This window comes from Rhinopithecus roxellana, chromosome 18 (genome assembly GCF_007565055.1).
Source record: "Rhinopithecus roxellana isolate Shanxi Qingling chromosome 18, ASM756505v1, whole genome shotgun sequence".
Lineage (NCBI taxonomy): Eukaryota > Metazoa > Chordata > Mammalia > Primates > Cercopithecidae > Rhinopithecus > Rhinopithecus roxellana.
Window position 1 is genome coordinate 48,493,947 of NC_044566.1, and position 27,326 is coordinate 48,521,272.

The 27,326-nt window shown below is 44.5% G+C and overlaps 1 protein-coding gene and 3 long non-coding RNA genes across 5 annotated transcripts in view; 3 read left to right on the forward strand and 1 right to left on the reverse strand.

The window, feature by feature from the left end:
- Positions 1–3,866: 3,866 nt before the first annotated feature.
- Positions 3,867–6,153, forward strand: SMIM2 (small integral membrane protein 2). The gene has a single exon (XM_010368073.2). It carries the CDS (start codon positions 3,867–3,869, stop codon positions 4,251–4,253), a length of 387 nt encoding a protein of 128 aa, XP_010366375.1. The 3' UTR covers positions 4,254–6,153.
- A 337-nt stretch (positions 6,154–6,490) lies between these two features.
- Positions 6,491–18,211, forward strand: LOC104666069. Its single transcript, XR_748502.1, has 3 exons — positions 6,491–6,691; positions 10,648–10,747; positions 18,036–18,211. It is a non-coding gene; the product is annotated as an uncharacterized LOC104666069 (long non-coding RNA).
- Positions 10,620–27,326, reverse strand: part of LOC104666068 — a 41,769-nt gene continuing 25,062 nt past the window's right edge. Inside the window, exons 1-5 of one of the 2 annotated variants that reach the window (XR_748500.1) lie at positions 22,006–22,375; positions 20,933–21,113; positions 17,828–17,900; positions 16,600–16,737; positions 10,620–11,046 (exon numbers count right to left, since the gene is read on the reverse strand). This is a non-coding gene — a long non-coding RNA (uncharacterized LOC104666068). Of the gene's footprint in view, positions 11,047–16,599; positions 16,738–17,827; positions 17,901–20,932; positions 21,114–22,005; positions 22,376–27,326 lie in introns of those variants that run through there. The other variant, XR_748501.1, reaches the window with a different exon arrangement.
- Positions 22,568–27,326, forward strand: part of LOC104666067 — a 44,873-nt gene continuing 40,114 nt past the window's right edge. The window contains exons 1-2 of the long non-coding RNA XR_748499.2: positions 22,568–23,123; positions 25,543–25,616. This is a non-coding gene — a long non-coding RNA (uncharacterized LOC104666067). The remainder of the gene's footprint in view (positions 23,124–25,542; positions 25,617–27,326) is intronic.

The window sequence follows — 27,326 nt, forward strand, 5'->3', positions numbered from 1 at the left end:
TAGGTCTAGCACAGAGGTAGAGTTGTAATCACAGACAGAAAGAAAGATCCTTCTTTGTATGAGTAGGTAGTTTGGGGAGGAGGGAAGGAGGAGGAGAATTTGGCTTCAAATGGATAGGTAGGTGTAGGGATGATGGTTGGGATTTCACACAAAATAACCTCATTTTTTCTTTCCTGGATAGACATAAGGTCATCTGCAGAGAGGAAGGTGGGCTGATGGTAGAAGAATTGTCACTTAACAAATCCTACTTCTTAACACATTCTTTTAAAACAACTCAAAAACAACTTAGGTGCATTTATATGCTTTGCATGAATGTACTCTTGTCATTTCTGTGAGGAAGCAAATTATTACAAATAGCTACAAAAATGAAATAGTTATATATTTATTTTTTAAAAAACAAAAGGCAAATTCCAAAGGTATAATCTAAGATGAGGCATCATGATCACTAGAGGTGCCTGTTCCCATGACTGCCATGCTTTAATCCACTTGCCCTCAACTGTCTACCATCCTCTGGCTCCCCATCCCTCACATCCTAAATAAGACATCTAGCTTAAGTAACAATTACTCACTTAAAAGTGGGAAAATGTGGTCATTATTGAGGGAGTATAGCACCAAAATCTGTATCAGTCAAGGTTCTCCAGAGAAAGAGAACCAATAGGATATGTATGTATGCATGTAGGTATCTATCTATCTACCTACCTACCTACCTACCTACCTATCTATCTAGATATTTAAGAAGGGATTTATTATAGAAATTGGCTTATGCAATTATGGAGGGACAATATGCCGCCTGCAAGATGGAGACCCAATAAAGCTGGTAGTGTAATTCAGTCCAAGGCCAAAGGCCTGAGAACCAGCAGGGGAATGCTGTTAGTGTAAACCCTGGAGTCTGATGGCCTGAGGACAAGGAGTTCTGATGTCCAAGGGCAGAATATGGATATCCCAGCTGCAGAAGAGTAGAATCTGAACTGTGGCCCTTGTCAAAGACCCACTGGAGGGCAGACACTGGCAGGCTGTGGGAGAAGCTGAGGATAGGGTGAGTGAAACTCCACAGGTGACCTTGGACAAGTGCCTAACATTTCTGTGCCTCTGCGTGTACATCTGCAAAGTGAAGTGGTGGACTATGTGAGCCCCAGAGTTCCTCATGCATTCTAGAATTGCAGACTTTTTGAGGGATTGTAAGAGGAAAGAAGCAGTTACAGAAACACAATTTTAAAATGCTAGGTCTTTGGTATTTTAAGCCAAGGAATTGGCCAGGGGTCTCTGAAAAAAAATAGGGTTATGAATAAGATGGAACCAGGCAGCACCCTAAAAGTTTGTGACAAAGGAAGTCTCAATCTTCACATCAGAAGCAAACTTCTCACTGTATACCTTTATATTTTATAAAACATGGTCACGTGGAACAATAGCTTGCAGACTGGGAAGCACTTGAACATAATAGTGTTTTATTTGATCCTCATACATTCTTGGAAGACGGAAAGCATTGTTTTTACTCTATCCATTTTATGAACAAGGAAAATGAGTTTCCAAGTAGTTAAGGTCACAGAGCTGAGTACTGGACTCTGTTCTTACGGATTTCTATACCCTCCATAGAGAATGGGGTCAGTGGGGTCTTATCCTTGAGCAGCCGTGTCAGAAGTGGGAGCCCTGGCCATGGAGCCTTAGGGACTTATGGAACACATTATGTCCTCATTAGGCTGGAGCAGGGACTATGGTTGTGGATGCCATAGTTGGCCTGCTCTGGAAAGGGTTTCCTTTATCTCCACCAAAGAGATATCACCGAAGATCTGGGGGTAGCTTGGCCAGTCTGTGTGCTGACTCTCTGCTGGAGCTGTCTCCTAATCAGGTCACTGCTTGAGTTCCTCTTTCTAAATGTCCCAGTGCAATGACTTTGGTGCTCTGGCTTGTGGGATTTGTCAATCTAAGAGTCCAGAGTCTACGAGGACTCCTGCTTCTCTATTTTTTTTTTTTTTTTTTTTTTTTTTTTTTGAGAAGGAGTCTCGCTGTGTCACCCAGGCTGGAGTGCAGTGGCCAGATCTCAGCTCACTGCAAACTCCGCCTCCCGGGTTTACGCCATTCTCCTGCCTCAGCCTCCCGAGTAGCTGGGACTACAGGCGCCCGCCACCTCGCCCGGCTAGTTTTTTGCATTTTTTTAGTAGAGACGGGGTTTCACCGTGTCAGCCAGGATGGTCTCGATCTCCTGACCTCGTGATCCGCCCGCCTCGGCCTCCCAAAGTGCTGGGATTACAGGCTTGAGCCACCGCGCCCGGCCGCTGCTTCTCTATTATATGCTGCTGTGTGAAGCTAAATGCTATTGTACCAGTTTTGTTGCTGTTTGGATTTTTTTTTGTTGTTCCCAGATTATTGTTCCAAAAGTAGACCTAGGATATATTCTTATACATTTGAATTTAATTAAGAACCTTTTTCTCACTGACATAAATATGGTTTTACTGTTTCCAGCCAGGCCAGACAAAGATGCCTGAAGACAGATTTCTAAATGATGCTGTGTGGCAACTTCTCTGTTCTTTTTAAATGTTGTAACTAAGTTGCCCTGCTCTGAGATGGTGATTTATGACTTTTACATGCTGTCCTGTACCACTCTCTGATCACAAAGGAATACGTAGAAACTCATCAAAGCAATTGCTCTCAGGTGTCAAAGTGGAGTCACATTGCCCCTTCTAACCTCACAAGGATCCTTATGGGATTCAGGATGATCAAATTTTCAGTATTCTGAGGACTGTCTCCGTATGACCCCCGCCATACTTAACCACTCCATGACTTGGGGGAGTCGGTAGCAGGATTAAATCTTTCATACCATGCCTATTACTGATGTATTTGACCTGTTGAGCCTCCAACAGCATTGAAGACTCCACTTTTTGTGTTCCAACAGGACTAAGACCAGAAGCAAATGTACTATTTTGTCCTGCCATTTCTCTGCTGAGTAACAGCTCACCCTTGGAGCTGCTGCTGCCTAAAGAACAGGAGAAGATTCAGGAATGCTAACAATAGCTACTTACATATCCCATGCCCTCTGCCCTTGCCCATTGTAACAGCCTCACCACTTGAGTCAGTAAGAGCCTACACTTGTTCAGTACATCTTGGTGCTCACTTCAGCTGTGGGTTCGGATTTAAACATCCAGCTCAGGGGATGCCTCTTTGGTGCATGTCATAATCAGGAGAAGGATGCCTCTCTTTGGATTCTGAAACTGACTCCATTTGTAGTGAAGAGTTTGGGGAGCATCAATAATGGGATGGCAGCATTCATTCACTCATTTATACCTCTAACCAGCCTGCCCTCACATAGTGAATGAGTACTCAATATGTGCCCTGTGCTAAGCTGAGTACTGTTCAATGGTGAACAAAGAAGACATGGTCTTAAGGAGGAGTTCCTGTTTCAACTGAGTAGCCCAAGGAACTTCGACCACTTTTGCTACAGATGTATTAGTTGCTGCCAAGAGTCTGCAAGTGTTCATGGGCCTCATTAAGCTCTGCCTTCCTTCTGCTTTTTGGAGTCTGGCCCTTGGTTGGCCTTGAATGAAGAATGGGGCCCTCAAAGTACCATTGTCAGCACTCTCCAGATGAGTACTACCCTGGGAGGGGCCAGGGCATGAGGAGGGCCAGGGCGTGGGGCCCTCTGAAGGCTGTGTCATCCCAGGCTTCAGCCACAGAGGTTTTATTACGGAGGAAAGCTGAGCTGTGAGCACGTTGCTAGGCTGTGGCTATTTATTTTTATAAACGAGCCTTGTGCTTAATTTAGAAACCTGCTTTTTCTTTTTCTTTCTTCTTTCCAGCATCATCTGGCTGTCTGGCACCATCAAAGAATTGCATTTGTGACCAAGAAGAGCTTATGGGTGGATGGGGGTGGGATGGAGGCTGGGGAGAGGACTGATGCCAGCCAGCTGCCTCATGGTGTGCTAGAAACACGTGGCCATGCCATTAGCATCCTGTTCGGCTTCTGGATGAGTTTCATCTTGGACACCTACATAGTCCTCGCTTGGATCAGCAAGATAAAAGGCAGCCCTGGTGTTAGTGCCTCCTCTGATGAGCCACACACCAGAATCCAGCAGAGCAGAAGGCAATGCCACGCAGAAGAGGACCAAAGTCAGGTGCCAGAAGCAGGTGACATCTCCACTCTCAGTTCCTTGGAGGCAGCTATTTTAATAGAACCACTTTACTGCAGCTATTTTGACATGAGGATATTTTGGTATGGCTCAAAAATTCAGCCGATAAATGTTCAGCTTTTTAAAAAATAAATGATGAGTAAAACAGGCATCTTGCAGGCCATCTGTGAGCTTTGCCTCAACCTTGATCTTCACCCCATTGTCAATCTTACCTCCAGGCATCAAGGGTATAAGGATTGGGAACAGATGAAAGAAAGGACTGGTAGAGGTTCAAAATGAAAGAAATAGCAGGTCAGGACCCCAGGAGGGTTGAGGGTCTTTTAAAGTAAAACAAAACAAACAAACAAACAAAAAACAGGGTCAACCAAATTCAGAAATCAGGTATAAGTCAGAGAAGGAATGAAAGATGGGAAACTGGTTATAAACCAAATACAGCGAGTCTGAATTTTGGCTTGTTTTGAGGCTGCTGTATCAAAACAGTTGTGTTGGAAGAGCTGCATGAAATTGTTGGGCAAGACATAGTCCACTCATGATTCAGATGAGCTCATTTTGCCTCTTCCATGGTCAATTTCTGACTCATAAATGTCTATACATTTCACTTTACGGCTTGTGTGAGCCTCAGTTTCCCCACATAAAATGAAGATGATGATGCCGGCCCTTCCTCTTTCCCCACCTTTTGCTCTCCCTCCAAGTGACATGATGAAGAATGAGCCAGCATCTTGTAAACTGCTCCAGGCCACCTGGAGAAATGTGCTTGCGTAAATAGTCACTATTAGTGTACGTGAGTCTTCTATGAGTAAAGAATTTCAGAGTCGGCAGCCGTCTCTGCCTGGTGATTCATGTGGGCACAATGATGCCCTTAGCTACAATGTATGGTGTGGGTGATGAATTTGTTCTTGTCATGGCAGAGGACTGAGTATTCTTTACCCAAATGCTACAGATTGAGTTTGCACGTGGGAACTAGATTAGCTCTGAAGAGAGCTGAAAGGAACCTGACATTTCTGCCTGCAGTCTAGAGCTTCATTGTACAAACAACCGCAGCAGCATGTTTGTGCCCAACCATTGGCTTTCCTTTGCCAACAAAGAAAATCTTCTAAATTATTCTGCCATTTGTCAAACCTGCCAAAGTCCCTGGAGGCAGTTCTGGTATAACTGAAGGTGGTGAAAGAGAATATTCTCTCTACCAGGTTTTCACTACTTCCTGTGTTGGTTGTTCACAAGGGGAGAGCTTCTGCATCATAGGATGAAGCTTCAGTGATTTAGACGTGGAATATCCTTCCAGGATTAGGGCAAGGAGGCCCCAGCCTCCAGAAGCCGGTCTTGCAGCTTACGCGTGGCTGGGCAGCAGCCTTCCTTTGAGCCTTCAGGGTGGAAATGAAGGACACGTGTGTCTCTGCAGCACTTCCGGCTTTGGCTCATCCCTATTTTCAGAGCCAAAGCGCCATCTCCTCTGGTACAGTTAATCTTTGTTCCTGCCACTGACCCATCTGTCTTTATTACTTTTCACCACGTCCTGGCCTTCAGATTTCTTATGGCTTTCTTTCTCAGGCATTGTGTTTTGATTCCCTCCTCACATTTACTTCCAAGTGCCAAGAACAACTCTGTTCCGGCAGGAGGATATTATTTGGCTTAAAAGGGAGAATGAGCAGTGGCTTCTCCCCATCAGCATTCTTTAGGTTTACATGGGAATTCATTCTGGGCACCATTTAGAGTCTCCTTCAAGCCTCTCCCTGACTGACAAAGTTTCTGTCCCAGAGAGTTCCTTTGCTTCCATTGTTTCTAAATGGATGATGAGAACCTTTCTTTCTGAGCCTGTGTAGAAGGGCTCAACACCCTTCCCCTCATTACTCCCCAGAGATCTTGGCTGAGCTCACAATGAATACACGTTGGATATTGTTACCATTGTTACAGACTTCAGCATCAACTCCAGTATTTGATGGTCCAATAAACCTTGAGTCCTCTTCAAGAACTGTTAGTGTTTCCCACCTTTGAGAACCACAAACTCACCTTTTAGGGCAGCTCTTCCTGAGTGACTAACAAACACTCCCTGGTTGAGCTGGAGGGGACAGGTCCAGCCAACAATGGCTTCTCTGTTGACATCACTCAGGCCTTAATGACACAGACTAGGCACAACAGCTGGTGCCCTCATGGGTGCCTATTAATATTTTGGAGAAGTTGTGTTGCCCCATCCACCACTCTGTGTAGTGATTCTGGAATTTGCTATTTGATATGAGCAAATGAAGAGATGGAAGGGGCTGTTCACCACTCAGGCTGCAAGCAAGCCTGTCATGCCCATCTGCCAAGAGGACTCCTTGTGTGCCTCCAAAATGGCCTGGTCCTTAACTTGATCTGCTTGGACTGATTACAAACAGTGGCTTAGCTTCCTCTAGACCAGAGGACATTTTGTGCTCCCAAAACAGAATGCTACACTTGGGAACAAGGGAAAGGGAGGCTTTGAGAGGTCAGCCAGCAAGGTCCCTGCTTCAAGCCTAAAACCAGTGTAATTAGGTGAAGACTGAGCAGGATAAGGCTTTGCGAGGAATATCCCTGGCATGTCAAGGTGATCGCAGGTACGTGAATTGGCTCCTTTTGGGTCTTCCTACAACTCTTAGAGGCAAATAGGGTGGGTATTATTACTCTAGTTCTACCAAGGGAGAAACTAAGTTCTAAAAGTCAACTAAGGAAGTTATGTAACTTACTGGCAGACAGGACACAAGAAACCTCAAATTCCTGACATCTGTTCCAGTTTTTCCCATCACCCCATGTTGCCCTTCAGCAGGGCTTAAGGAAAACAGTCAATGCAAGTCCTAGCCTTTCCAGCTGGGCTGAAGTTAGAAACTGGCATGGATTTACATTGGAGTAGCTGGGGCCTGGGAGGCTACATATACTGTTTCTACTTGCTCATATTGCAGGCAAGGCTATATGGCTCAGCAGGGCTGAGACTATTTGGAGACTCTATTTTTACGTGGTCATGGTGGGGGCGAGTGCAAATGAGAAAAGGGTACAACAATTTGCATTTGTGTGTGTGTGAGTGTGTGTGTGTGTGCATGCACATGTGCACATATCTGGGCACACAGATGAGAAGACATTACTGTCATGATGGCTGTGGCAGGTGGATGGAACAGGTTCCCTTGCAGGTCATCTGCAGCTTCATGGACACACTGTGGCTTCTTACCCAGAGATGCTTCTGCATCTCTGCCTGATGACTCTCTCTGGCCACAGAAATTTGTTAAGCCCCTGCATGGGGAAGCCCAGAAGAGCATCAGAGTTAAAGGTGCCTGGAGCAACCCTTAACCAATGAAGGATGGAACTGGTTTAAAAAAAATAATAAAGTCTTTTTTTTTCTCCAACAGGAAAATCGACGTGTTTTCTACTGAGCCTTTGAGAGGGACTCCAGGGCAAGTAAAACCCAAGTGCTCTGTGCAGCATCCTGCTCATGAATACCCCCTTTACTGGCTAACCCGCCTCTCTCTATCTTGCTTCTCCAATCCCTCACTGTGTTTCTGGGGGTCATATCCCCAGTAAACATTTGCATCTAGATTCCTGTGTCAGGAATCGAAACTAAGACAGTGGCCCAGTTCCTGCCTCCTGAGAGTGCCTTGTATGTGGTGGGTTTTCAGCCCCGCCAGATTCCTGCTGAGTGGCAGGTATGCATTTCCATGTTGGGCATTGCCCCCTTTCAGCCACTGGCCAGGAAGACTGTGGCTCTGGTAGAAATAATTATAGAGTTTTCCATGTTGGAAGAATCTCCTCTCCAGGAGGACCCCTCCAGTAGGCCAGCAAGGATAAGAAACAGAATGAAGATGGGTGCATGCCTGTGGTCTCAATTGGGGAGGCTGAGGTGAGAGGATCATTTGAGCCCAGGAGTTTGAGGCTGCAGCGAGCTAAGATGACAACTGCATTCCAGCTTGGGTGACAGAGACCCCATCTCAAATAAATAAGAAACAGTGAATGGAATTAAAACAGTGAATGTTCATTAAAAACAATGCCAAATTGAAGCCAGCTTGGAGTTTTCTTGTTGAGCACATGGGCTCCTGAGCAGGTGCAGCCTCAGCTACTCCTCATTACCTTTCACTGGGCAAGCCACGCCTGTAAGAGCTCACTTTCACGGCGCATGTCTGGATTGACTTTCTATCTAAATATTAGTGCTGCAGCAGGAGAGTCCTCTGCAGCATAGGAAGGTAGCATCAGAACTCCCTGGGGTAGGATCCAGTTTCTGGATGATGCATTCCCATCAGTTCTCCCGAGCTCCAGCAGACAGCAGATTCGACTTGCAACCAAACAGACACATGAAAGTAAATGTGCACTCCTAACATTTTGTAACCTGCCTCCCACAAAACAGAAGGCACTCTTCCCTTTGCCTTATTCCCTGCCTTGCTCTTGACATTTTTACAGCCGACTTTGCGTTTCTGACACCTCCCACTTGAATTGGCTTCTGGTCTCTCCTGGCCTGAGAATCCTAGTCATGTGACCCATCCCAGTGCACACTCTCGGCTCTCTTTACGGCCAGCCACACTCCTCCTTGCCTTGACATTTAGGGCCTGTCATTTCTTTTCCTCTTCTGCTCCAATAAATCAGGACAAGTCAATCAACATTCACTGCCCTCTGGGTGGTGTTTAGGGAAGCTGATGCTGGGCTGAGGAGGCTTTTCTGTGTGCACGGCGGTTGAAAGCAAGCATTGCCTTTCTGCTCCCATTCTGTGGCTTAGCGACAGTGAGAATGAAACCCTGGGCAGGAGCCCAGGCTCCATGTTCAGGTGTCTTGTCTGACTTGTACAAAGCTAAGTGCTCAACCCAGACAAAGCAACAATGGCCTGTTCCTGGGTGCTGCCTTGTTTATAGTTCAGACCTGTGCCACTGGTTTAGCTTGTTCACCTCAGAAAGTCTGGTGTGGAATGGAATGATCAGCAGCCTGAAGACACAGAGGCTGTGCCAGTTCTGGCCCTCCCTGCCTCCCATACCACATGCTGGAACATGGGTTTAATCCAGCCTAGAAGCAAAGGGGAAGCAAACCTCTTGAGTGCCTAGTGGTGGGTGTTAAGTAATGCCCTTCAAGGGCATGAATGTATGGAAGAATAAAGTCATCAGAAAGAGAGAAAGCAGAAAGCAAGGGAAGATAGGAAATGGGAGAGATCAAAATGAGAAAAGAGGAAAATGAATACACAAAGTGATCATTAGGCAGAGGAATAGCTTGCTGCCACTTACAACTCTTTGAGTGGCACTGATGCCATTTATTATTCATCCCTGTTTCAAAGTGGAGTCAGGAGCTAGTGGATGCATGTGCTCTCTCCAGAGAAGACACACAGCTCAGATTTTCAAACCATGTTGCCTCCCATGGTTCCCTATATTAGAATTCAGGACAACTCTACTTGCTCAACTGTGAGAGGTCTTAACCAAAGGGTTTGAAGATGCTTTATAAAAAATAAATAACCTCTGCAAAGGTAAGATGATATATTTTTCCTCCTGTTCACCACAAGACTTGAATACACACTATCAGCACAACCCCCAAAGGTAATTTTAAGATGCAGGTTTAGAAGATTCTTTCCAAAAGAGACCATGACAGGTAGGCTGATCATAATATCTGGCACATAGTAGGTGCTCAATAAATGTCTGAAATTGAGTTAGTGAATGATTGAATATGAGAGACAGATCAAGAAGAATATTTTAACAAGAAGATATTTGAGTACTTAACACTGATACTTTTTCAGAACATCTGATTGTTTCTGTTCTGGGCCTCATGGATTTAAGGATGAGTGAGCTTTCCAAGTGCACATTCACTGGCTGGCCTGAGATCACACATACATGCTCCAGGGTGCTGAGTGCAAGGAAGATTTGGACAATGCACAGTAATGGCAGAGGTTGAACCTGGCCAGGAGATTCTGGAGAGGTCTCTAGAAAAGCAGGTTGCAAAGCTGCTGAGGTCTCACCAAGCAGCCCTGGAAGACAAACATAAAGATAGCAAAGGTATGAAACAGCCTATTGTGTGAGAGAGGTGCAATAGAATGGCTTGGTCAAATCAGAGAAGAGTGTGTGTGTATGGGTGAGTGTTGGAGGGTGGGGCAACCACTGACCTTTTTGGTCATCATAGGTTTTTCAGTGCCTTCTATGTGACCAAACACTGGCATTAGTAGGTTCACTTATTTAGCTCCTCCAGGGAAGCTGAAATCCCATGTATAAGCTATTGCTTTGTCATCGGGGAGGGTGTGTGTATACCCGTGTCTCCCTAAGGCCTCATGGTTTGTGGTAGAGGAGAATGATCTTTTATTTTCAAATCACCGCATGGTGCTTATCTGGTTTCTAGTCTGTATTTCACTTTGCTGTGAACTACCTTGGGGCAAAACCTTCTTGCTTTTTGAGCACAGTGAGCACAAAAGAGTTTTACTGAATGGATGGATGCATGGGTGGACAATGGCCCGACAAGACAGGTGGCTGTTCAGAATCCTATGAAAGCCCTTAAGCTCTGCTGTTCTCTCCTAAGACAGGAAAATTCATTTTTTTAATCATGAGCGCTCTTTCTTTATTACTAGCATTGCAAGTTCTCCCCCGAGGCGCAGAGCCCAGAAGAAATCAGCGTGGAATGAAAAGAGTCAAGGTTGGAGCCCCCAAAGAACTTAGCAAGAATGCCAAGTAAGGGCTGTATAGGAGGGTGGCCAGCGCAGGCCCTGAGGCCTGGGAGGAAGGGGAAGGGCTTGGAGGCTTTGCAGACCCTCAGACTCTTGGGCCCCCAGCAGTACCTGCAGACACAAGTCCCAGTGCTGGAATATTGTGCACACATCTGCTGCAGAATACCTTGGGAGCCAAAGGATTTGATGAAGCTCAAATCAGAGTAGATAGAAGGCAATTATGTTTTTGCATCCTCGGCTCCTGCCACCCTGCAGCTCCCTGGGGATGCACTTGTGGCATTTGGGTGTTTTTCTCACAAAGGCCTGGAGAGAGAAAAACAGCCACTCACCATCTAATAAATTATCCACCATGTGACCACTTCTGCCGGCCTTGTTCTGACACTTCTCCCCTTCTGATTGTAGACAATAATTACCCTCTAATTGCTAAGATAATCTTGCTTATGGAGCTACAGCAGCAATGAAAAGCTGTCATTAGTTATGGCTCGTCCTGAATGTTGATTTAAGCTGAATTACACCTCAGTTCAATCTGAAGAGCAACCCCCACTCAAATGAGGTAAGGTCTTTGGAGACCTGGAACTGGGCGCCACAGCATGTTTCCAGCTTCTCTCCTGGCCTAAGGGCTATACCTGACTTGAGAGAGGTCACTCATCAGCCCCTCCACAAACAGGGCCCTGCAGTGGGATGGATGCCTTTGTGTCTGAGGGCCACCCACCCGCAGTGGATAGAGAATGACTGCAGGAAGGCAGAGGGTGCACCTAATGCCCCCAACCAACAAGTGGATTTTCCTGCAATTCAGATCGGCCTTTGACCCCGTGCCATTATCTCTTTTCTCAAAGCACATAACTGAATGGCAGAAAAATATCACAAATCGTTAACGTAATCAGTGTTTATTGGACACCCCATATTCACATTGCTTGGCGCTGGATGCGTACAGCCTGTGAAGCTTATTTTCCTGCAACATGAGCACAGAGTCTGTGTGGAAGGCACAGGGCATATATGGAAATCTGCGGCAGTAGCATCGGACACACTAATGAGCATCAATTTTTAGATGGGGTAAAACGGAGGAGGAGCTTGAGAGAAATTTCGGAGTGTGAGCTGCAGGGCAGGCTTGGCAATATAGGTCACTCAGTTGAATACTTCATCTATCTAACTCTATTTATTGAGGACCCACTAAGTGACAAGTATGGAACAAGACACCAAGAATTTTAAAAATAATGGACCATTGCCCAGAGATTTTGAAGAGCTCACATTCTGCTGAGAATTGAAGTGTGAATATACTATAAAAATAATTGGAATACAATATCCATGGAGAGTAGGGAGTATTAGGAAAGCATCAAAGAAAGGCTGATGGATTCAGCCAGAGGAGATGGGAGCTACCTTTGAATTAGGCCTGGAAGGGTTGGTGAACTTTTGAAAGGTTGGCTGCAGGCATTTTTGGCCTGGAAGCTGGAAGGGTATGGAGTAGTTAAAGTAATGTGAAGTAGTTCTGTGCGACCAAAGAGCATCTGGGGCAAGGCGTAGTGAGGGGATGCAGCTGGAGAGAGGCTGAGAATAGCTAGTTCTGAAAGCTACTGAGTGTCCTGTGAAGGATGTGGGCTTTACATAACCGGCTCTAGGTAGACAGAGGACGTAGACAGCCTCACTCTGGCCAGTGTGGAGGGGACCGGATGGAAGGAGGGAAGGCCAGGGCCAGCAAGGCCCACAGGAAAGTGGGCAACATTACTGGAGTTGCAGGAAAACCTTTCAGAGATGCATGGGAGATGGAGTTCATTCAGCTCTTATGTTGCTTTTCTCTCTTCAGTGCCTTTCGGGTACCCCTACACACAGTTGTCTTATAATTCTCCTAATTTTCTTATTCTGGAAGCCTTTCCATATATTTCTCTTGGGCTCTGAGTTCTATCCTCTATTTCTGTAATGTTAGGCTGCATGACCAGTTTTGTCTTTGGTTGGGGATGAGACACACCAGGGTGCACACTCAAGTTAGTGGAAGTTCCTACCACAGGCTGGACTCAACCTGAAGTCCCTTTTTATGGTCAAAACAACTCTTTTCAAGTTGATAGATTCTCACCTGAAGCAGAAGTTATTTGCTTAAGGATCTGGACCCCTTTCTATGTACTCCATCAGGGGTGTTAATCATTCAGGGGTCAAAGGTCAGCTGGCCTATAAACACAAATTTACTGGACACCTGCTGTTTACACATCACACTGCTATTCCAGGTTGTGTTCAAGAAAGAGTCTAGACTCTGAGTCTCTGCAAAAGTCCTTTTAATCCCTTCCACTGCCAACAATACTTGCTGCTGGCTTGGGACAGCCTGCCTATGTGCTGTTGCAAAATGAATCTCTCTTAAAACACTCACAAAGCCTGACACATGTCAGTCAGTTGGACTCCCAGCACCTGCCAATGGACACAGAAACAAGAGAAGGGCTGGTTTCTGGACTGCTTTCTAGATAATAAATCTAGCCATATGGAGGAAGTAGCCTCTCCTTTGGAGATGGTAAATCAATTTTCCTAAAAACAAACAAATTTGCATTTCTCTGAGCCTGTTTTTCCCATTTCCCAAAGTTAACATATTCTGGATAATAAAACAAAAGGAAAATAGTAGGTTGATGCAGCACCTCCTATGTATGTGATTATCTGTAAAACATCATACTGGGTACTACAGGCTTATAAACAAACCAAGGCTTGGCCTCTGACCTCATGGACCTTATATTCTACTTGGAGATGTACAGAGCTGGATTAATACATTTAGGGGCTCCAACCTGAAATGATTATAGTCCTTCCCACCCATATACAGATGCTTAAAAAAAAAAAACAGAATTTATGTGTAAGCAAAATTTCTGCATGTTCTTATTGCAAAACTCTGGTTAAGTTAATTGAATTGAAGACGAGCATTTCTCGTGTTCTGGTACCCTTGTTTTGTTGGTGTTCTAAGCATGGGCTTCATCTACCTACTAGTAACCTGGATGGGCCATAACTATGCACATCAGAAGCTGTAAAACTGTATATACCAGACAATTTTACAAGAAGAAAAGTACAAGATGAGTCCCTGTGTCATTCAGGGTTCTCCAGAAAAACAGAACCAAGAGGAGAGGGGTGTGTGTGTGCGCACGTGTGTGTGTTGAGAAAGAGGGAGAGAGAGTTTTATTTCAAGGAATTGACTTAAGTGATTGTGGGGGTGGCTTGAAAGTCTAAAATTTGTAGTGAAGGCTGACAGGCTGGAAACTCAGGCAGAGGTGAAGGTACACTCCACAGGCAGGATTTCTTCTTCCCCAGAGAAACCTCAGTTTTGTTTCTAAGGCTTTTCACTGATTGAATGAGGTCCACCCATACTAGTGACAATAATCTCCTTTACTTAAAGTCAAGTGATTGTAGATGTTAATCATATCTACAAAATATTGCCATAGCAACACCTAGATAAGTGTTTGATTGAGTAACTGGCTACAGCCTAGCCAAGTTGACACATAAAACAGACCGTCACAGTCCCCAGTAAAGGTGTAGCCATGAGTACTGTGGATGGTCAGAGATGGGAATCTGAGGATGTGATAGCTGGAAGGGAATTTAGAGATCACCAAGTTTAATCTTCATGCACAGGGAGAGTGCCTGCCGTGCTTGGTTTGTATGAAGAAAACAGTTTTCCCAATCCAATAGCATGTTTTACGTGAGGGATTCAAGTGGACTTTTACAGAGGCATGGGGTCTGGATGCTTTCTTGATCAGGGCATGGTGAATCAGAATGTACATAGCAGATGTCCAAATAATATTTTTTAATTAGATCACATTGGATCTAGGCCTGGGGCTTAGTCCTATCCTTTGAGGACAAGATCCAAGACTATCGTTTCACTGATATATATCCCTAGGGCCTAGCCTAGTCTTGGTACGTAATAGGTGCTCAAAAGCATTGGTGGAATTCATTAATAGAATGAATGCATGGAATTCAGGCCAGTTGGATGAGCACTATCCTGATTCTATCATAGGAATGTAGACAAAGAAAGGAATTATTCTAAGCATGAATCTGAGTTTCCTCATCTGTCGGATGAAAATGCTAATATATTACCTTTCTAACAGGTGTATCCAAAGGAGTATCTGAGCAAATACATCTAATTATCACAGCATTTGGCTTATAGTAGGTGCTCAATAATCAGTAGTGATTGCTATGACAATATTTTTTTTAAACTCTTTTTTTTTCATTATGCTTTAAGTTCTGGGGTACGTGTGCAGAATGCAGTTTTGTTACATAGTTATGCACGTGCCATGATGGTTTGCTGCACCCATCAACCTGTCACCTACATTAGGTATTTCTCCTAATGTTATCCCTCCCCTAGCCCCCCACCCCCCAACAGGCCCCAGTGTGTGATGTTCCCCTCCCTATGTCCATGTGTTCTCATTGTTCAACTCCCACTTATGGGTAAGAACACGCGGTGTTTGGTTTTTTGTTCTTGTGATAGTTTGCTGAGAATGATGGTTTCCAGCTTCATCTATGTCCCTGAAAAGGACATGAACTCATCCTCCTTTATGGCTGCATAGTATTCCATGGTGTATCTGTGCTGCATTTTCTTTATTCAGTCTGTTATTGATGGACATTTGGGTTGGTTCCAAGTCTTTGCTATCATGAGTAGTGCTGCAATAAACATACGTGTGCATGTGTCTTTATAGTAGAATGATTTATAATCCTTTGAGTATATGCCCAGTAATGGGATTGCTGGGTCAAATGGCATTTCCAGTTCTAGATCCTTAAGGAATTGCCACACTGTCTTCCACAATGGTTGAACTACTTTACACTCCCACCAACAGTGTAAAAGCTTTCCTATTTCTCCACATTCTCTCCAGCATCTGTTGTGTACTGACTTTTTGAGGATCGCCATTCTAACTGACGTGAGATGGTATCTCACTGTGGTTTTGATTTGCATTTCTCTAATGACCAGTGATGATGAGCATTTTTTCATATGTCTGTTGGCTGCATAAATGTCTTTTTTTGAGAAGTGACTGTAACAATATTTTACACAATACAACTCTTGTAGATGCTGGAGGTGCCATGCCCAGAGCACCTTTACCAGCCATGCACCCATCCTCCAGCTCTGGATACTGAGTGTCAACAGTTCACAGCTGCCCACTTTTCCAGAGAATTGCTCTCTACTGAAATAAGAGATGTGTTCACTAGCAGGTTATGGTTCCTGTCCCCAGGGGGATAGCCCACAGCCAATGACTGATCCACACAGAAAGACAAAGGGTTGGCCAACCCCATAGCTCAAGGTGATCAGGCTGCAGTCAGTCTCCAGCTGAGCTCTCCTCTAGCTTTTCTCCCTGCCTATTAGGCTCCTCTCACTCCCTTTCTCCTGAGAGCATGACCTCAGTAAATCACTTGACCAAGAGTCCTTGTCTTAGACTCTGCTTCTAGGGAACCTAACTTAGACACTGTTACTTGGAGACAGCCGCCAACTTTTTGCCTGTGTAATAACGCCATTTTCTGGTTGTGATTCTGATATTCAGACCCCTGAGTGAGTCTCTGCCACGAAATGTTCTTAGCTAGAAGAAGAACATGGCCTTGCAACTGCAGCTGGCAGCTGGCACTTGGCTCATCCACAGCTAACCTCTTCAATCAGCGAGGCTGGTGTACTCATCTTCTTTGTGTTACATTTTGCCTAATTCTGCCTGCCCAAGTCGATTCAATCAGCCTAGCTTGTTCCGTAAACCAAATAATCACAAGTTCAACCACCAAGGCTTGAATTTCAGGGAAAACATTCACTCACTCACTCACTCATTCATTCATTCCTCCAACAGTTATGGAGTGTTGTCCACAAAGCCAGGTACTGGAGATGTAGCTACTAACATAGATAAGACATGCCCTCTGGGAACTCACAGTCTGGAGGGAGAAATGGACAAATAAATAGGCAACTGCAGAGGCATTTGTGATCCATTCTGTAACATGATGCTATGAGAACACAGAGGAGATGAGCCAGGATGGAGGTCAAATGGATTGGTCTTCATTGCGGTTGACCTAAACAGAAATAAATAGAATAGATATCCCTTAGCACACTGTAAACCAAAGTGGTTACTTCAAAGAAGAAGGTGTCACATGTACAAAGATGTGTAGTTTTAAGCACAAAGAATGGTTGCCTAGTGATGGACAGAATAAAGATATATAAATGCAAAAGGACTCTGCCTTCTGTGTTATTACTGCTGTAGCTTTTCTCCCACTCAAACACTCACTTCCTGGGACTCAAAGAAAGTGCAGCTGAATTAGATGGTTTTTAGCTGGGGACTGGCTAGATCAGTGGAAATCACAACCGAGTTCTCCCACTGCTTTTCTATCCAACAGCACTGTGGATCACCCGCAGACAAGGTCAGGATGCAGTGGTCTCACTGCACGGCTGCCTTATTTTGCTTATTCCTCCTGTGCCATTCATCAATCTACTCTGGCAAGACATGCAGAGGTTATAGCCTAATTATGAGGTTAGGAATGTTAATTGTTCTATGTTGACATTAGTGTAGCTGGTGCTAATGGGAAACTAATTACTACTCTGTGCCTTTACGGCCATTTTCATTGCCCTCTTGTGGTTTTGTAGTTATTTGGCTATAGATGGTAATGACTTAATATGTGGCTGCTGTTATTGCTTTGACTGTACAATTGGGAGAGTAAGAAAAGAGGAGGTGTTTTGGAGAAGTTGGAGCCTTTTAAATACTTTTACTTTTCTTAAGGTTTTTTTTTTTTTTCTTTGCAAGGGGTTTCCTTGGGCAGTAAGAATGTAAAATTCTAAAAATATCAGTGTTTTGATGTTTCAAGGACCCCAAGATCTTACTCATAAGTCAGCTGTTGTTGATCATGTGCTGGGCTCTGAAAGATGAGGAGTGCTCCTGGTCTCTCTGAATGCCACCTCCCACCCACTTTCCTGAGCTGTAGGCCCAGAGGTCAATCTAGATCTCTCCATGTCACTTATTCTCCAGTGCCCCACGTCCAGTCACTCTCGAAGCCCATCAATTGTATCCTGAGCATCTCCCTTCTGTTCTGTTGCCTCCTCTCTGGTGCTGATCACGGCTCTGCTTATCTATCTTTTCCTTGGACCACTGATTGGCAACCACCAACTTACCAGTCTCTGCGCCTCTATTTTCAGACTCTATTTTCGGTTCCTGGTTTAAAATTCTCCAATGGCTCTTCTTTGACTACAAAATAAAATACAAACTCCTTTTCAAGACACTTCAAGAGCTAACTCTTGCCCACCTTTTTAACTTCTTCTTCCACATTTCCTCCTCGTTTCCAATAGCCCCGTGTAGCACTCATTATTTGTTCTTTTCCAGGTACATCATGCTCTCTCCTCCCGCCTCATGCTGGCGCATATGCCGCCCTTCCTCCATGGAATGCCCTCATCTTCCAGAGGCTGCTCCATTTGAGAGCCTTCCCTGATTCATCCAGGCAAATTAACAGATAATAACTGCTTTATCTACTAAATATTAAACTCTCTCAAGGCAGGGTCTATATTTGCCTTATTTACCACTGTGGTCACAAGCCTGTTACATCACCTGGCCTATGGAGAGTACACACTAAATATTCAAAATAAGGAACTGAAAAAGTCTGTATTATGGTTTGGATATGGTTTATTTGTTCCCACCAAACTCATGTTGAAATTTGACCCCCATTGTGGTGGTGGTGGGAGGTGGGGCCTAATGGGAGGTGTTTGGGTCATGGGGGCAGATCCCTCATGAATGACTTGTCATGGTTCTCACCAAGTGACTGAGTTCCTGCTCTGGGGAGGCTAGACTAGTTCTTGTGAGAGTGGATTTATTTCCAAAAGAGTGCATTGGTATAAAACCCAGAGTCCCTTAGGTTTTGCCTCTCTTCACAAGTATTTGCTTCCCCTGTGACCTTCTCTGCCATGTTTTTTAATCCAGCACGTGGTTCTCACCAGATGCTGAGCAGATGTTGGCACCATGCTTCTCGTACTTCCCAGACTGCAGAGCTGTGAGCTAAACAAACCTCTTTTCTTTATAAATTACCTAGGCTTAGGTATTCTATTATAGCAGCATTGAACAGACTTAGGAAAGTCCTCAAGGCAAGACATACTTTTGAAATCTACTTAGACACACAAATTAAAAGGTTATATAACCACATCTCTTTCTAGAGATAGGTTGCAAATGAATGTTTTCGTGCATAACATTTCAAGTAATACATTGAAACCTCATCAATTCAGACTAATGGGAGCAGGAAAGAAAAAGCTTCTTTTAAATTTGTGGTATATTTCAATTTCAGGCTTTTTACCTCAGGCCAGTTTATTTCAGTATCTACCAAGCACCTACCATGTGCTAGGTATGGTCCTGGACACAACACTGGCTACATGAACATAAATATGACATGGTTCCTGACTTGGAGACGCCTAAAGCCCTTTGATAAATGCCTTTCTGTAGACTTAATACACCTATATTCACTCTAAATATAACTTGTTTCTTTAAATCATATGGTCATCTCTGCCTGGTTTTGTCTGGAACTTTCCTTCCTGCCTTGCCTATTTGGCTAATTATTACTTGCCTTTCCCACATCAAAACCTCCTCTGGCTAAGACCACATCTCTCCTTCTCTTCCTCCTTTCCTTCCCCAGAATCATTCTCTCTGTTCCTCTTCTGTTTCCCCAGGGCCCTCCCTGTAGTCCTGTCCACTGCACCATCCTCACTTCTTTCCCGCTATTCTGTGTGTTCCTTCAGGGCAGTGACCATCATTTTATTGTCTTTCTAGCACAGTGGCTGACACATGGAAGATGCTCAATGATTTTTGATGTTGTTGCAATGAATGAATAAATAAATGAAACTAGAATTTTTAACTGGAGATCCTGCAAGCCTCTTTTTAATGAATTGTTTTATAATTGGGAACACTCACTCCTAGAGACCTAGGTCCCCAAAGTTCCTCAGTTTTCTCCCCTAGTCAACTAAGTTAACATCTCTTAGAGTATCATATTACCTCAGGATTTTATCAGATTCAGCCATAGGAAATTGCTAGGTTTTGTGCATCAAAAACAGCTGAATATCAGCACATCATTCAGATGGTTCAAACTAATACTTAACAAACCTGCTCAATACTAATGGTGCCAAGGTAAACATCAAAGTGTCCATATTCAAATGTTCTAGGTTCCAAATGAGAAGACTGGTTTCCTTACCTCATTCTGGGTCTCCCTGGCTTATGTCTCCAAAGCTATTCAGAATGATCTGCTAAGCCTGCTGCTTCTTTCAGCTTTCCTGACTGGGTCCAAAAATGCTTAGAGAGCTGTGCAGAAATCATCCTTTTTAGAGTCACTTATGAAAGGTTAGCACTTACAGCCAGTCAGCAAAAGCCCAGTACAAAGCAAATGTATAATAATTGTCTTTGTATACCAAGTGGCACAATAACTGTTATTCATGCCATAGAGAGAATATCCAGTTGTTGGATGGAAGGGCTTGGGAGATGGTAGTTTGGTGAGGTCCCAATCTTTCTGGAAAGAGAGTCACATTGCTTGTCCTTGGGCCTTTAACTCTGCAGCCCTGCTCTTGTCCTACGTGGCCAACCCTCCCCACACCTCACCCCAGGACCAAGCTTTTGTGAGCTTCACAGCCTTTGCTCCATTTCCAAAGCAAGTGGTGCCACTGACTCTCAGCCTCTTGCCTCATTTCCTGTCTATGTCACTTTCACCCCTTAAATCTCACAACCAATATTTTCTGCAGGAATCACCCTAGACTTCTCTCCTTCATGGAGACTGCATTTTCTCTGGTCACTCAAAATACCATTTCAGGATGTGTTGACAGATCACTTGGGACCCAACCCCCAGCACTACTTTTACTTGGCTGATGTTGTCCGGTGCCCTCTCTGTTCTTTACCAGCCCCAGAGACAATGATTGACAGCTATCTGAACCAAAGGGGCAGGAAAAGGGATGAGAACATAGGCCTGCCTCCCAAAGGATCTTCCTTTTGCCATCGGTCAGGTTCAAATGTCATATAACATTGGTCAAAACTCAGCCTCCACTTACCTCCCTCCTCACACCCCATATTCCCCAGGCTGACCTGGAAAGGTAGAGGAAAAGAAGGCAGAAGGGAGAGGCGAAGCCCAAGAACCTGAGTATTTTTCTCAGGCAAGACTCAGGACTGCTCTGGACATTCAGAAGCTGAGTATGCAAGTGTGCTGTGTAGTTCAAGGCCACCACCACTGCAGAGGCCAAGGACACCTTAGTGGGAACCTGGCTCCCAGGGAGAGCTGCTTCCAGATTTGCCCTGTAGGCAAATTCACTCTTTTCACCCTCTAAACAAATAAGTCCTTGCTCCCATTTCCCATGGTTTAGTCTTCAGTTTAAGTCTTTGGTCTCCTCTGGTCTATCAGCTCCCATCTCTCTCCCAGTCTTTTTCTTTATTCTGTGACATCTGTTGAATAAGGCACATAGGGTTTGTAGTCACTGTACTGTTCCTTGTGATTGTGAGGTAACAGGCTAATATTATCACTTTCTCAGAAAGTCTTCAAAATTATCATGTGGAGGTGATGCATTCATCTGCTGGGAGGTGTCTGTGTGGTCAGATAAGATGATGGCTACATTCCATTCCAATTCTGTCACTCAATCGTTCTTCCTTAGTGGGCAGCTCCAGGGAGCCACCAAGGGACGTGATAGTTCAAAGCACTCAGCTAAAACGGAATTCCAAACATGGTATCCACAACTTGGGTTTCTAATCTTCCATTTGTACATCTGCATGTAATCTGTCTCTGATTTAGGGTTTAGGTTCTGCTGTATTTTTTTTTTCTTCTCCTGCCCTTTGAGAGTTTAATAAAAGTCAGAGGCATCTTGTAAATGGTGACTCAAGAATCATTATCAAAGACACCTCTTGCACAATAATATATAGTACAAACACTAATGTGTGTGGCTTTATCAGCTAGATTGCATGAACATAAAACAGCTCCCACACTTTTTAGCTGGAAAGGTATTTAACGTCTCCGTGCCTCAGTTTATTTGCCTGTAAAATGGGAATTATAATAGGATGTACCGTAGTGTTCACTGTAAAGATTAAGTGACTTAATGTATACAAGCACTTACAACAGTCTTTGGCAAATAGATGACAATATATATATTATCCGTAATAATATGGTGGAAATATTTATTACCCCTCTTAAGAGTGTTCCTCTGCAGTTTAGAACTCAGGGATCCCCTTGAAGATGCCCCCGGATCTCCCGAAGTCTCTGGACCTCTGAGAATCACTAGTTTAGCAGAAAGAGTCCCAGACTAGAGGTCAGAAGACCTGGGAATGTTCATAGCCCCACACACACCACTGAGAGCCGACCACGGGCCAGTCCTCTTACTAGATTCTTCTGTTAGTTTACGAATTCTTCACCAGTTATGCAAGGTGGCTATCTTTTCCCCATTTCACAGACAAAATAAATTCAGAAGTGTTTAATGACGTAGTTCATGCTAGAAGCAGAAAACACGGGTCTGTCTGGAGCCACTACTAAGATCCCCCTTTAAAATCCCGCCACATGATTCTGAGAGTCAATCTCTCTTACTTCTGTCGGCGTCAAACAGGAATATCACCACCCTGCCCACCTCGCAGGGTGAGATTCCAACTAGAAAGTGTTTATGCAAGTCCGCCGTGGGTCGCGAAACGGCTGCTGGCATTGGAACAGAGATGCCAAACACAGTAAACATCAAGCAGAAGCTAGGCAGCGGGAGCCGAGCCGAGCCGAGATTTGGGATCCCTCCTCCAGGCCCGAGGCCGAGGTCGCGCGGCTGAGTGGCAGGTGAATTAGCCAATAGAGCTGCAGGAGGTGGCGGGGGCGGGGCTGCCCTTTGGCCGCGCTCGGCCTTGTGGGAGAGCTAGCGGCAGCAGGCTTGGGTGCGCGGGTCTCGGCGCTGCGGCTGGTCAACAGAGAGCTGCGGCCTGTGGAGCATTGTCTAATCTCAGAGCGCTGAGGGCGGGCACCGAGAATCCTGGCGTTAGTCCAAGGGGCCTGGCGAAATCTCATTAACGAGAACTGCAGGTTGTTGGTGAAGTCACGACGTAGTGCCAGTGGCCTCGTCCCCCTCTATGCGCAAGGGATCCTCACAAGCTGTGGAATCCGGGCGTCGGGACCCGCGGGGACCTGGGCCTTCTGCTTCCACTCTCATTCCTGAATGTTAAAGGGGCAGGGCCGGACTGGGAACAAGAGAAGGCTGGAGAAATAGCAGGGCCGGATTTTCCCCCCGATAACAGACATTTGCAGACCTCCTAGAAGGAAAAGTCTAGAAACAGTGGTATTGGGGAAAGAACGATGTGGCCATCTCATGTCGTGATGGGAACCCCTTTGCCCTTGAGACACCGTCGTCTCTCACCTGCTTTATCGTCATGATCTTCTGACTGGATTTCCTGCCCCGAGATTTGCCATTGCTGTCAGACCCACTCCAGCCCAGGGTAATTGCTGCCAAATGCTACTGATCACCACATTCCCCCAACTTAAATACCTTTGCATGGTTTCCCATTGCCCTCAAGACAAAGGCCTGACACTGAACTGAACTCTCCAGGCAGTGGAGGTTCTGGCTTCCTGATGATGGTTCCAGCCCCATTTCTGACCACTTTCCACTCCCTTTCACCAAGTCAGGGGTTTATGAGATTAATAAATGGATGAACAAGTTATTTCTAGAAATATCAGCAATATTATCAGAGTAAAAGGAACCATTATAAGCTGACGATTAAAACCTATTGTGGTCAGGTATCACTTCAGATGGGGAAGTCAACTGTCCTGGAATCCAGGGAACCTGAAGTCTTACGTTTGCTTAGCTAGTAGATTTTTCGCATAATCTGCCACATGTTGCATCCAGTCTCTGTTCCTTCATTTATAAAATAGGGCCAGTGAAGGAATGTTTTCTATACTCGTATCTTTACCTTTATAAGCTACTTCAAAGATAAATCCAACAACAGGGAGAAGCACTTTACACATTCAAAGTATTACTAATATATAATAAGATACACGCCATGATACACACCATGAATTACCTTTAAAATCCTTTTCTGGGACACATAGAACTTGCACTTTATATATCATATAAGACAGTGGTTCCCAACCTTTTTGACACCAGGGACTGGTTTTGTGGAAGACAGTTTTTTCCACAGACCAGGGTGGAGGTGGGGAGAACGCTTTTGGGATGATTCAAGCACATTACATTTATTGTGCACTTTATTATTACATTGCAATGAAATAATTATACAGTGCACCATAATGAAGAATCAGTGGGAGCCCTGAGCTTGTTTTCCTGCAGTTACATGGTCCTAACTTGGGGTGATGGGAGGCAGTGAGAGATTATCAGGCATTATATTCTCCTAAAGAGCGTCCAACCTAGATCCCTGGCAGGTGCAGTTCACAACAGGGTTTGCACTCCTATGAGCATCTAACGCTGCTGCTGATCTGTTGGGAGGCAGAGCTCAGGCGGCAATGCAAGCAACGGCGAGCGGCTGTAAATACAGATGAAGCTTCACTTGCTTGCCTGCTGCTCACCTCCTGCTGTGCGGCTCAGTTCCTAACAGGCCATGGACTGGTACCCATAGGTGGCCTGAGGATTGGGATCCCCTGATATATGATACCCGAGGTTTATCTTTATATCAGGCATGCGTTTAAAACACCCCACAGATTTCTTTTCCTATGGCTGCATTTGAGGAGCAGCCTGGCTTATAAGCCTTGTCTACTTCTGCTCACCACCTGTCCTTAATAGAGGGAGCCACGGGGGCCTAGAGAGAAGATGTAGAAGAAGATATCAGCTAAGGAACCCAGCTTGCATGAGGTAAAAATGGCTTTGACTTGAAACTTTAAGAATTAATGGCCACAGGCCGGGTGCGGTGGCTCAAGCCTGTAATCCCAGCACTTTGGGAGGCCGAGACGGGTGGATCACGAGGTCAGGAGATCGAGACCATCTTGGCTAACCCGGTGAAACCCCGTCTCTACTAATAATACAAAAATTAGCTGGGTGTGGTGGCACGTGCCTGTAATCCCAGCTACTCGGGAGGCTGAGGCAGGAGAATCGCTTGAACCTGGGAGTCAGAGGTTGCAGCGGGCCAAGATTGTGCCACGTACTCCAGCCTGGTGACAGAGCGAGACTATCAAAAACAAAAAAAGAAAGAAAAAAGAAAAGGCAAATCTGAAATGCCTTCTTTCATCTTACCCCTAAACCTAATACCTCCCCCAGAATCCCAACTTGAAGAGATTTCTCTGGAGACTGAGAGGTATTTTTAGTTTATGAGGATTACTAGGGCAGTAAAAGCTCGGGCAGGACACATACATGTTATGAAGTCCATCTGCCTGTCTAAGAAGAGCTGCATTGAAACCACCTCAACTTGTGATTCCAGTTTCCTTTTGCATTATGGATATGCTGATGAGCTGCCTCAAACTTAGAGATGATATGAATATGATGGCACTCTCTGGGGAAAGCCCTAGAAATTTAAAGTTTGATAATACGGTATTGTGTGTGTTACTCTGTAACTGATTTTTTTTCCCCACTTAATAATCTATGTGGATATCTTTCTAGGTTCATGCATATAGATCTAACTCATTCTTTTTTATAGCTGCATGATTTTCCATGATAGATATTTCCCATGCTTTCTTCAGACATTTCTTATTGCTAGAAATGCAGATTGTTTCCTACCAGATTTTTTTTTAACCATGGGGTATCATGTTGTAATAAACACGCTTGGACATATTTTACTATGTACTAGGTCATGCTTTTCTTTTAGGATGAAATCACCAAAAAGTGTAATCGTTAGGTCACTAAGTGTGCACATTGGTAATTTTAGAAAATATTGCCAGAGAGATTGAAACAATTCACTACTGCCTTTCCTCCAGCTTCTCCTGGGCATGCTACATACACTGTGGGAAGGCGGAAGACTGACCTAGAACACCTTCAAGTGGATGCTACAGTGAGTATGACAAGACTGATTCCTGGTTTCTGAAGTGTTTTGGATTTTATGGGTCAGCTAAAACCTCATTTAATAACATGCTGTCTGCCCTTTGCTTAACATAACTGTATCCATGATGTGGCTGAATTAACCACCTACCACTGCACAGCCATAAGTATCAATCCACCCTTTTTCCCTATTTCTAATTTTGTATGATAACCTGCTTGAGGGAGAGAGGGAGTGGGCGGGAGTAGACGCTGAAAAACTGCAGGGGTAGGAAAAGGAACTGTGGGAGGGGAATTCATGTACACTAAACCCAAAGACCCTAGGAGGGATGACAGGCAGCAGGATAGAATCTATTTCCTTATTTTCATGTTCTCTCTCTGCTCAGAGACATTTTCAGCATAATAGCTGTTGACTTCTGTAACACCCTTCTGTAATCTTGTGCGAATCCAATAGACTCTGTGTTGTCACACTTCATCAGCTGTGTTATAATTCCCAATAACTAGCACACAACTGATGTCCTATCCCTGAAAAGCTGGCCCGAAATAAATGGCTTCTGGGGGCTTAATGATAAATCAGAGGCGTTCTGAATGGATTCTGAAAGTATTCTAAGTCAGGACAAATCCTAGCTGGAATCCAATTTGGCTGTTTCATTACCAGTTCTATCTCCCGCATGCAAAAAGATGATAAACAACATTGTAAAGATGTAGATGAGATTGGCTTTTGTGACCTAATGTTTCTGGTGAAGAGAGAAGTACACGTTGTTAAAACAGGAAAAATGCACAAAACCCACTGGCAACAGAATATTATAGCCTTCATTTTTGAACAGGAATCCTTTGTGATTTTATTACCTCGGAAACAAAGACCTAGCTGCTTTTGCATTTTGTAGTGGTTTAATTAACCTTTAAGTGTGCACAGAGAGCTGATACACCTACTCTACAAAGTAAAAGTCACATGAGAAAAAAGTATTGAGTTGCCAGATATTTTTTACTGACACAGACCAAGATTCCGTAGGGGCATGTATCAGAGTAGTGAGAGCACAGTTTCCAGGATCAGGCTCTGCAGGATTCCAGCAAGTGAGTTAACCTCTCTGTGCCTCAGTTTCTTCATTGGGAAAACAGGCTAATAGTAATTTGGACATTTTTTTTTTAAGTGGCACTAAGAGCAACCAACAGATAACAAAATAAGAGAGGGTGTATGGACAAACAGGGAAAGTTTAAGAAATAAATCTACCCATAGCGAGCATTAAGAACTGTTAGGATTTGGATATCATTTTAGTGGAATGAATGTCTATGTTCCACATTCCATCATCCCGTCTATGGGATGCTGGAATTTACAGTATAGTGTGATCTTTCTATTCATGGTTTTTGGAGTTGGACAGACCTTGATTCGAATCCTTCCTCTGCCATTTAGTAGCTGTGTGGCCTCAGTTTCTTCATTTACCTTATGAGAATGAAATGGAGGACTGTATGTTACACAGCACATACCCAGTACATTGCAAGGGTGCAAGGCACTGCAGTTATGACTATTATTGCGTTTAAACTGTTTTGGCTGCTATATATTGACCCATGTATCAGTTTCCTATTGCTTGTGTAACAAATTGCCACAATCTTAATGCCTTTGAACAACAGAAATGTATTCTCTCACAGTTATGGAGGCCAGAAATGTGAAATCAAAGTGTCAATGGAGCCACACTACTTGCAGAGGCTCTGGGGGAGAATCAGTCCC

Excerpts from the sequence above, each read along its gene's own strand:
- SMIM2 (XM_010368073.2), top strand. The coding sequence starts at position 3,867 with ATGGAGGCTGGGGAGAGGACTGATGCCAGCCAGCTGCCTCATGGTGTG.